We start from the raw sequence: 11,686 nt of genomic DNA, 5'->3' as shown, positions 1-11,686 counted from the left end.
TAGCAAGTGCTTCTGTAGAAAAGTAATTGTCATACACAAAATTTTTCTTTTCCTTTTTTTGGGTCACACCTGGCAATGCACAAAGGCACTCCTGGCTCTGCGCTCAGGAATTACTCCTGGCATTGCTCAGGGCACCATATGGGATGCTGGAAATCGAACCCAAGTTGGCCGGGTACAAGGCAAACACCCTCCCCGCTGTGCTATCGCTCCAGCCCCAGAATTTCCTGAATTAACTAGACACAAATTATTTTTCCCTTAGTCATCCTTCACTAAGGAAAAACCACTTTCTTAATTAATAGTCTTTAAAGAGTTGATGAAAGTGTACCTCAACAATTGATTTAAAAAAGATTATATCCGACAAAACCGAGGTATGCGGAACTTTGTGAGTTGGGACTCTGGATTCAGTGGGACAGGGAGTGGAGATCCTCTGCCCATTTCCCCTGGTCTCTTGGCGACCCAGAGGTCACGCCCATAAGCCACCTCTTGCCGGTGCCATATAATTTCGTCCTGGCCACCATCCAGATCGCAGGCCTTCTCTCTGGAAGGGAGAAACAGGAAGCCTGCCATAGCCATGCTACCGGACCCCATGACCCCGCGCCGAGAGGGGGGCAGGTGAGAACGCTCCCTTCCCCAAGAGACCCAGCCCCAGCAGCCAAAAACCTCCAGACCCCAACCAGCACCATGTCCAAGTCTGCTCCCCACTCCCTCTGTCCGAGCCTCACTCATGAATGAACATATTCCTGACCCACTCTGCTGCAAATGCGGTCATAGGACACATCCTAAGACACACCCTAACCATACTCCAAGAGTACCGCATCACTTTGATGGGTTCAAATAGTAGGCAACCAATCATAGAGGGAAATATATATATATATATATATATGCCTAAATATTTTTTCAGATATATATGTACAAAAGTTCACATCACTCAACCTTTAACAGACATGTTAGTGAGATCCTGAAGGTCTTAATGGCCTATGCCAAAAATAGAACAATCTTCACACTCTTTCCTTTGTGGATACTTTTTTGTAGCATTTCAAGATGCTGTAGAAAAATCAGCGTTTTTTCATAACAAACAATACAAAATATATTATTTCGGTTGTGCTTTTGCACAGGGTTTGGGGCTTGGGACAGAAACATTCTAAATATGGTGGGGGAAGGTGTAGTGGTGGTGGGATTGGTGTTTGGATATTAAATGTAATCAAATATTGTGAACTACCTTATATAATAAAAAACTAATAAAAAAATTGTAAAGTTGTGTGCTACAAATCTTTGAGTCTCAGAAGAAAATATTGGCAGAAGGATGCTGCTGGAAGTCATACTACTAAAAACAAAACAAAACAAAACCCACCGGTCTGGGGTCAGAACAAGCAGGATAGGGCATTTGCCTTGCATGCAGCGTACCTGAGTTTGATTCCCAGCACCCCTTCTGGTCCCTGAAGCCCCACCAGGAGTAACTCCTGAGTGAAGAGCCAGGAGTAACCCCTGAGCATTGCTGGATGTTACCTCCAAACCAAAAAAAAAGACCAAAATAATCATGACAGTGCTGATTATTCAAGAAGATGGAAAAATTATTTTTTTGATAACTAATATATCACAACACCTATAGCAGTGCTTTCACATAGGAGGTTCTCAATCATTTGTTATATACAAAATTTAAAATAACTACTTGATATATCACAATAATTCTACTTATCTTTAACAAATCCAGTTTTTTCTAGGATGAAAAAAATTTTTACTTTTGACAAACTCAATCCACACTTAAACCATCATACTTTTCTTCATGTCTCTATATCTTGATGTTCTCACCAATCAGGAAGGAAATTTTAGTAAAGAATTAGCTTAACTAACAGTAGCTGCTCCTCAAATCCCCCACCCCCTTGAAGTTTGGATACTTGTCTAGAACTTTATGTCATACAGATTATCAATACATGAGGAAGTAAATAAAACTTTGTGAACTGTTTTTCTTGAAGATTGACATTCTATGTTTAATTATTTAGCCTCATGCAAACTTCATCTTGGACATAAAATATTCATTTTTATTTAAAGCCTTCATCTTTTCACTGTATTTCTCAAAACTACAATAATGTTCCCCCATATGCTTTCAAAGCTGCTTCTTCAACATTCACTGCCTTTGGCCTGGAAATAGCTCAGTGGCAAAAGTGCCTATCTTGCAATCTTAGATTAGTTAGATTTTCAGTTTTATTTCCCAGACTTCCCCATATGTCCAAGTGTGAGCCCAGTAGCTCTGCTGTTGGGATACCAGATGCCATAGCAAACTGTGCAGTATCCAGCAAGCCACAACAATGTGCAGTCACTACAACCCTGTTGCTCATGCTGTGAACTACAATGAAGGGGAAGGAAGTTCATTTATTTTTATTTCATTCAACTCAACTCAATAAATCAAGATTGTAAGTGACTTGATTGGTTTAAAACTTTTAGTTTAACTGCAGTGATCATACCCTTAGCTGTTAATTTGGATTAGTAAAAATCGGCTAATCAAACTTTTTTTTATGAGTTTTATTTTCGCCCTCCTCCCCACTCTCTTATATTTTTAAAGGGTAGTTTTGCTGTTTATCTTTTGGGTTGTTAAGGCTGTAGAGTGTCAAGCGTGGATTCTGACACTGTCCATGCTTTTGTCAAAATACTAAATTATTTCATAAATGAATTTAAAACTTTGGCATTGATTCTATAATTTTGATTAAGAATAGTACATCAACTCCTTTATAAGTATTTATATATAGTTTTATATATATAGCTTATATATATAGTTGCTTACATTATGACATATTTTAACATTTTAAAGTTTGTGTATCTTCTCTGTATATTTTCACTTGAAAGTTTTTATTTCGTTGCAACCACTAAACTACTATCTATTTCAAGCTTTTTTTTGCTCATTGAGCTTAGGGGACTTCTGTGTAACTTTCCAACCTTAATCTGTGTTCCTACTGGCATTCACACTGTGCAATTTGGAGATGCTACACAGTCCTAGTACACTACAACATTTGTATCACTAGGAAGATTCAGCAATAATAATTCTAATTATTTTTCATTAGCTACATTAATCTTTCAATTGGATTAATCCAGTTAGGTCAAACACAGTCCTATTATATTAATTCTACTTTATTCAATTAGGGTTTTTTTTGGCAGAAAAGGGTACAGAATTTGAAAAACTGTTCAATCACATAAAAATCAATATGATGATCATGAGTTGAGCTCAGTGAACTTAATGAAGAATATTTTCACTGACTTTGTCTTCCAATACATCTTTTTTTTTTTGCGTTTTGGGTCACACCCAGCAATGCTCAGGGGTTACTCCTGGCTCTGAACTCAGAAATTACTCCTGGCAGTGTTCAGGGGACCATATGATATGCTGGGAATCAAAACTGGATAAGCCGAGTGCAAGGCAAACACCCTACCTGCTGTGCTATCACTCCAGCCCCTCACAATACATCTCTAATTAACATTACCAGCTCTTCATATTTTTGAAGAATGAATCTCTCCAAAGAAATCCACTGATGTCATCAAAGGAAAATCCCTTTAGCATCTGCCAAAAAGTTTTAGCTTTGCCTTGAGAAAAAAACACAATTAATGACACTGACCTATTAGTAATCCTCTTGATTCTCATTCTTATAATCCCAAATGTTTTAAAGACAAAGGTTTATATGTTGCAACTCTTTGAGACCTAGCACCATAAAGCAAATATTGAGGTGTTATAAAATTCTTCTCAGTGAAATCTAGGTAAGGAAAATCTTCCATCTTATTCTTATTTTTAATATTGGCATCCAAAGTACTTAATTATCAGAATTATTTAGAAATTTTTATTCTTCATGACATTAACTTAGTTATCTTTATTGTTCTTGACATAAGTGTATGGGAAACTCTTAAGACATATTGCAGCTACTGCTGATATTTCCTGTTTTTAAGGCTAAATTTCAAAATACATAGGTAAGGACAAAAATTAATTTTGTTAGATACATCAGACACACACTTTGAAATATATGTCTCACTAGGTGAAATATAGTGACAAATAATTTTATAAAATAAAAAGAATCCACAAAATATTCAGCTAGTACTTTTATTTTGATTTATTTATTATTAAAAATAAACCTTTTTGATCATCAAATTTTATAATTATACATAATAGTATAATTATGCATATAGCTTAATTAATCACTTAATAATTATAAAATACAGAATTTTATTTATTTTTACTTTATTTTACTTATTTTTTTCTGTGCTGGAATCATACATGCAAAGCAAACACTTTGGCACTGGACTGTGAGTATGATCCCCAAAAGGAAATTTTTCAAGGTAGATAAAATAAAATTTCAAAAACATTTTCTTTTTTCTATATATTAGAAACTGAAGTGAAAATGAATTTATTTTTATTTGATGGTTTTAGTCTAGTTTGATATATTCAGAAAATCTCAGGAAACAACAAAATATTAGCAGAGTATTTTAGATAAGTGATAAAAAACATTTCATTGAAATGTTTCTATTGACAAGTATTGAAATGTATTTGACATTATGCATATAGCATATTGATAAAACATTCACATGCTTTAATATTATAGTCATGCAGTGTTGGTAATCGCAAAAGAGATACTTTCCTTTTTTGGGAATAATTTAAGCTTTCGTATTAGTAAGCCTGATGAGTATAATACAATGTTGTCTATATTCATTATGCTGTGTATTACATCTCCAGGCTTCTTCACCTATCAGTAGCAGCCTGGCATTGTTAAATTGCATCTCTGCCATTTTCCGCACACTTACAATGTCTGATAGTTGCCATTTAGTCTATATCCCTTTTATTTCACTTGCATAATATCATTAAGCTACTAGCATATTATCACAAAAGAGATCATTTATTTATTTACAATATTATCTACATGGATAGTTATATGATTAATATATAAGTATCATTACCATAATCATCATTAATAATCTTTTGAGAGTCATTTTGTTTTTCCCGCAGCTTAGCTATTGTGAATCATCTCCAACAGACATAGAAGTACAAATATCTTTTTATGCTAGTGTTTTTATTTATTTTGCATGCATACCAAGAAATGTGTGTTAATTTTATTTTAACTATTTTGGAATCTACATTTTTCCCTATAGTAACTAAACCTATATACATTCCTACATAATGTACAAGAGTTCATTTATCTTTATTTATTCACCAACCATTTTTCCTTCTTGATTATAGTAATTTTAAAATGTTTGAGATCAAATCTTCATATCATTCTGATTTGATTTCCTTAATGATGCTGGGAAATTTTTCATGTGTTTGTTTGATCATTTGCATATGTTCCTTAGAAAATAACTATCCAGTTCCTTTTTCCATTTTCAATGATATTAGCTTTTACTACTGGGTTGTGTGAATATCTTAAATATTTTGGATATCACATTTTTAAATAAGTTTATGAGTTTAATGGGGCTGGAGTGATAATACAGCGAGTAAGGCACTTGCCACATACATAGCCTGCAGACAGAGGTCTGATTTCTGGCACCCCTCATGATCCCATGAGCCTGCCACGAGTGATCCCTGAGCAGAGCCAGGAGTCAGCCCTGAGCACCGCTGGCTGTCTCCTCAACCCCAAACAAATAATGAGTTTTAAATTATTTCTTTTATAAATTCTTCAAAATAGTCTCAATTTGCAGAAGACAAAGGGGATCGCTGACAGAATACTAAAAAGATGTTTACCTATTCTAAGCTTTCAGGTGGGTCTAGGAAAGGAAGAAATCACTGTTTCCATCAAAACGCTGCTTTCCTAAACCCACTGCATCTTAAACCTTGGATAAGAAGTCTAAGTTAGGGGCTGGAGTGATAGTTCAGCGGGTAGGGCATTGCCTTGCACACAACTGATCCAGGTTTAATTCCCAGCATCCCATATGGTCCCCTGAGCACTGCCAGGTATGATTCCTAAGTGCAGAGCCAGGAATAAGCCCTGAGCATCTCCAGGTGTGACCCAAAGAGAAAAAAAAAAAGTCTAAGTCAGAAATCATCTAAAAATGCCTTCAGTTCTAATTAGGCAACTGTATTTATATATGTTGCATACATGGCAAAATGTAAGGTTTAAACAAACAATTTTAGAATATATAGGCTATGTAGACATTTTTCTTGCTGCAGAAAATGAATATCAGCATGGCCTGGGATGCTGAACTAAACCTTTATTCAGTAACATTACATGCAAACTATATTTCACATAAGAAACAAAAATAACTGGGCAAAAATATACGGGCAAAAATCAAAAGGACTTGGGCAAGAGCCTACAGTGTGTAGGGCACTTGCCTATGCCAAGTGGTTACTTTCAATTCCTCTAACCACTTAAGGTCTCCCAACCCCTGCCAGAAGTGATCCTGAGTGCAGAGCCATGAGTAAGCCCCACCAGGTATGGCATGAGAACACACAAACAATGACAAAAAAAAATCAACAGTACTAAGGGGATGCAATGATTCATAAGTGTTTATGAAAATTGATGCAATATAGAAAAAAATGCTGAAACAGATGACAATTTGTCTGTATTTACTTAGGTTTTCCATATAGTTTTTTTCTCCTTAATCCTAGCAATCTTCAAAGAATTAAAAAACATAAACTTAACATAGATTTCATATGCTATTTTCCACTCAATTGCAAAAACAAAACCTTTTTGCACACTTGAGAGTAATTGCATATATATCTTACTTGCTTATAAAGAACTTCAATTAAAAAACAAAAATTATTGCCATTTATTAACAAATATAAACCAAATATGTCATCCTAGATTTGTACACAATATTTGCAAAAGTTCATTCACAGGGAAGCTTGTTCTTCTGTAAGTATCTGGCCTGAAAATGTGAATACTTTTTGTAATACTGAATTTACATAGAAGGATATAAAAGTAATATTTTAGGAGTCCCTTGTAGGCTGTGTGCCTATATTCAAGAGACTAAGAGCAACTTAAGGATGTACCTTCCTATATCATAAAAGGGTGGGGTTATGGATGAAAATTATACTCTATCAATTGCAATCTCTTATCTTCACAATTGTTATCTCAACAGAGAAGACAGAGATGACCAAGGATAACTTGACAACTGAATTTATTCTCATAGGATTTATGGATTACCCAGAGCTGAAGACCATTTTGTTTTTAATATTCCTTGCCATCTACCTGATCACCATGGTGGGGAATCTTGGCCTAGTGGTACTGATTCTAATTGAGCGTCACCTTCACACGCCAATGTACATCTTTCTGGGCAACCTTGCTCTAATGGATGCCTGTTGCTCCTGTGCCATTACCCCCAAGATGTTACAGAACTTCTTTTCTAAAGACAGACTGATAACCTTGTACGAATGCATGGCACAATTTTATTTTCTCTGCCTTGCAGAAACTGCAGACTGCTTCCTCCTTGCTGCCATGGCCTATGATCGCTATGTAGCCATCTGTAGCCCACTGCATTATCATACAAAAATGACAAAGAAACTCTGTATTCAAATGACCACAGGGGCCTACATTGGTGGTCATGTGCATTCCATCATTCACATAGCGTTTCTGTTTAGGTTAACTTTCTGTAAGTCTAATAGAATTTATCACTTCTTTTGTGATGTTCTTCCATTATACAGACTATCTTGTACTGACCCTTATATTAATGAACTAATGATATTTATCTTTTCAGGGTCTGTTCAATCATTCACTATTACAATAGTGGTGATATCTTATCTCTGCATCCTTTTCACTATTTTCAGAATGAAATCCAAACAAGGAAGAGGCAAAGCCTTATCCACTTGTGCATCTCATTTTGTCTCTGTTTCAATGTTCTATGGTTCTCTTCTGTCTATGTACATTCGCCCAAGTTCAGTTAACAATGGGGAAAACGATATACCCATAGCAATTTTTTACACCTTAATAATTCCTTTACTAAATCCTTTTATATATAGCCTAAGAAATAAGGAAGTCATAAACGCTATTAAAAAGTACATGAAGAAAATGTCTTAGTATCTTGAAATAAATATTTTCTGTTAAGAAGTTGATAAAACCTTTTGAAAATCGAGAAGTATTGAGCAAGTCAAAATTGGACACTTTGTAGATAAATAAAACTTTAAAATTATAAAATATGATGACCTATGAGTAAATAAGTTCTGCTAAAATTTATTTCAAACTCTAAGCTAGGAAGATTTATTGCAGTGAACTAATAACTCTCTTAAAGTTACTAATTGTATCAAGGTATGATTATTATAGTAAGTAATTGATTCAAAGTATAAGGACTTTAAATTTTAAACAAATTCAAAAGATGTTTAAATGTTCCTACATTGTGTATACATATAGGTAACCTCCATTTAATTTGTATCAACTTTGTAGAACAAAAGTATAATTGTACAAAAATGTGTCAGAAATAAATTGTTTATTTACATTTATATTTTAACTTTGTTTATGCTCATTCAAGAGACTGGTTAAAATTGCTCTACATGTAAGATGTATTCTCCAAAGACATTCTCTTCTTTTACTTCTTTTACTTTAATTTCTCAAAAAGTATTACTTGTTTAATGATAGACTATGTTTACAATTTTATATCTTTAAATTATGCCAATGATAATTTAGCATGGGAAACCCCTATGGATTTTCATACTTTTGTGATATCTTACCACTTATCTATCATATATAACAATTTAGTCCTGAATATACTGACCAAATAGATTTTTTTCTATAAATATTATTACATAATTGTTGTTGAAAATAGCACTCACTTATTCTGATTCTAATATAAAATTTTTTAATCCCTTTATTTTTTTTATTAATTTATTCTTTTATTGAATCACCATGTGGAAACTTACAAAGCTTTCAGTTTTAAGTCTCAGTTATACAATGCTCGAACACCCATCCTTTCACCAGTGCACAACTAATATAAAATTTTTAATATATGTCTAACAATAAAAGAAAAACTGCATCTGTTTTTAACTACAAGTGAGCCTAAAGATTGCAAAAACTCTACTTAGGCAAAAAGTATTTACTGATCATATACGTAAATACTGTCACTGTCATCCCATTGTTCATAAATTTGTTCGAGCGGGCACAGTAACATCTCTCAATGTGAGACTTATTGTCACTGTTTTTGGCATATCCAATACGCCACGGGTAGCTTGCCAGGCTCTGCCGTGCGGGCTCGATACTCTCTGTAGCTTGCTGGGCTCTCAGAGAGGGGAGGAGGAATCAAACACGGGTCAGCTGCATGAAAGGCAAATGCCCTACTGCTGTGCTATCGATCCAGCCCATATGTACAAATATGAAATAAAAATAATAATCTACTATGTTCTAAGTCTTAATTCTCATATATATCAAATATCCTTAGATAGGTATTACTTTTCATGTTTTCCTCAAAATTCCACAACAGCATCCTAAGAACTGAGTGAAGTTCAACTAGGTCATCTGAATTGATCTAGAATTTGAATTTGGTTCCAGGGCATCTAGCTCTTAAGGAGAAACACAAGTAAATTACACTTTAATTAAAATATATATATTTGTGGACAAACAGAAATGATCCAGACTGCAGTCAATATTACTGGAAATTGGTGTGTCAATGGGAATGCAGAATGGGACAGGTGACTGTTGGATAAAGTCAGAAAGCCAACAAAACTACTGGTGAGCATTTGGTGAATGTGGGAAACATGGATGTGAAGAATGGGGGAAGTAATAGAGGTTACTTAAGATCTTCAGTGCTATGATGCTAGGGAATCTGAGTTTGACAGAGTCATCAGGCATGGAAGCCTTCCGTGTCAAGACTGCTGTGATTGCATTCCTCAGAAAACTGATCTGTCAATTGATTGAAAACTTGGTACAAGGGTGAGTGACCTCAAAACTTCAGATAATTGATGATGAAAATTGAAACTAAGAATACTCTAATTCTCTCCTTTTAGACTCTAAATGAAAGATGTGTTGCACGGACATAAAAACCTTCTATAGAAAAAAAATAATAAATTTCCACTGTTGAATCGAAATATAAGGTCCTGGCATCTCACTAATATCAGTCCAATTACAATTTAATTTCTATCATAGGAACTAAATGAGATATCAAATACATTTGATCAATTTACAAAAAAAATTCATTTGAATGGAATTGTTAATATACAAACTAATATGTGATAATTTTACTGCTTTTATTTTAAATGACTTAAGACAAATCATTTAAACTTATCAGCTTTGCTTTCTTAAATTGTGGGTAGTTATAGATATAGTCACATAAAATGTTTTTCCCGTTCTCAATAAAGTTTCTAGATTCAAAAGAATTAGAGGGTTTTTTCCAGCCTGTCATCGAATTTTCACTTAATGTCAGCATCAGCAACTGTCAGTATCAACCAATATAACATGTCAATATCAATTCTTGTGATTGTTACCATTTTTTCATGAACTTTGAAACAATAAATGTGAATTCTACTTTTTTTTTCTTATTGAAGATTGACATCCTAAAAGTCTTTCAATTTAGAATAGTTTGTCAGTTTCTACAAAGAATCAAGTTGGAATTTTGGTAGGGATTTCTTGCATTTGTAAACAATTTTTATGGTGCATTTTCAACTGAACAATGTTAATTCTTTTGATCTGTGAACCAAAGATGCATTTAATACCAGGCATTCCATTGTCCAGTTGTTCCGTCTATCACCGATAACTGAGATTATCTTGTATTTGTCCTTCTTCTGACTTTCTTGATTTAAAATGACATCCTACAGTTCCATCAGCCAAGTTGCAGTGAATTACATGATTTTGTCAGTCGTTGCAGTTGCCTAATATTCCAATGTGTATATAAATCACATTATCATAGTCCACTCATCAGTTATTGGATACATATTTGATATGTGATACATAACTGAGCTATTGTATTCTGGTGCAATAAATAATGGTTTCATAGATCTTTTTGAATGTATGCTTTTTTGTCCAGGAAGTAGATAACAAGAAGTGCAATTGCTGGGTTCTGTGGTAGCTCAATTCTTACTTTACTTAAAACTCTCCATACTAGTTTCAGTATGAGGTTCAAACAAATAATGTTCCTACCAGAAGTGGATGAGAGTTCCTTTTTTCACCACCAACTCCAACTATTCCAGTATTTTTGTATATCATCTTTATTTGGGTTTCTGTAATGAAAGTGATGCTGAGCAATTTTTCATGTGCTTATTGATTACTCATCCATCTTCAGCAAAGATGTTCCTGTTCCTTTTCTCTCCCCATTTTAATACGGTCTTTGGAATAAGCTACAGTGATCAAAATAGCATAGAACTGGAATAAGGATAGGCTCTTTGACCAGTGGATTGGAAGAATCAAATACTAAAGAACATATCCCCATACCAATGGACAGCTAATTTTTTTTGGCACTGGCATTTTTTTTTTTATTGAATCACCAAGTGGAGGGTTACAAAGTTCTCAGGATTATGTCAGTTATACAATGTTCAAACACCCTTCCCTTTATCAGTGCCCATCTTCCATCACCAACCCCCCCAGTATATCTGCCGCCCCCTCCCACCTCCCTAGTCCCCACCCTTGTACGTGATAAGTTTCACTTCATTCGCGCTTATCTCGATTACATTCCATGTTTCAACACACAACTCACTACCGTTGCTGGGGTTTCCCCCCAAAAAGAAAAAGACAGTCCTATTGCCAATGAGGCATTTGATAGTTCTCCATTACTAAGAATATAGAGATATTAAGTCCTGCTGTTT

General features: G+C 34.5%; 1 protein-coding gene across 1 annotated transcript; it reads left to right on the top strand.

Moving 5' to 3' along the window:
- Positions 1-7,055: 7,055 nt before the first annotated feature.
- On the top strand, positions 7,056-11,415 carry LOC129402424 (olfactory receptor Olfr180-like; the record flags this gene model as incomplete). The annotated part of the gene is made up of 2 exons (XM_055128949.1): positions 7,056-7,972; positions 11,406-11,415. Coding segments are annotated over exons 1-2 (927 nt in total), but the record flags the coding sequence as incomplete, so codon positions are not given.
- Between the last annotated feature and the right edge of the window lie 271 nt (positions 11,416-11,686).

The sequence above is a fragment of the Sorex araneus genome, chromosome 2 (genome assembly GCF_027595985.1).
Source record: "Sorex araneus isolate mSorAra2 chromosome 2, mSorAra2.pri, whole genome shotgun sequence".
Lineage (NCBI taxonomy): Eukaryota > Metazoa > Chordata > Mammalia > Eulipotyphla > Soricidae > Sorex > Sorex araneus.
This window is presented reverse-complemented; position numbering and strand designations above follow the sequence as displayed.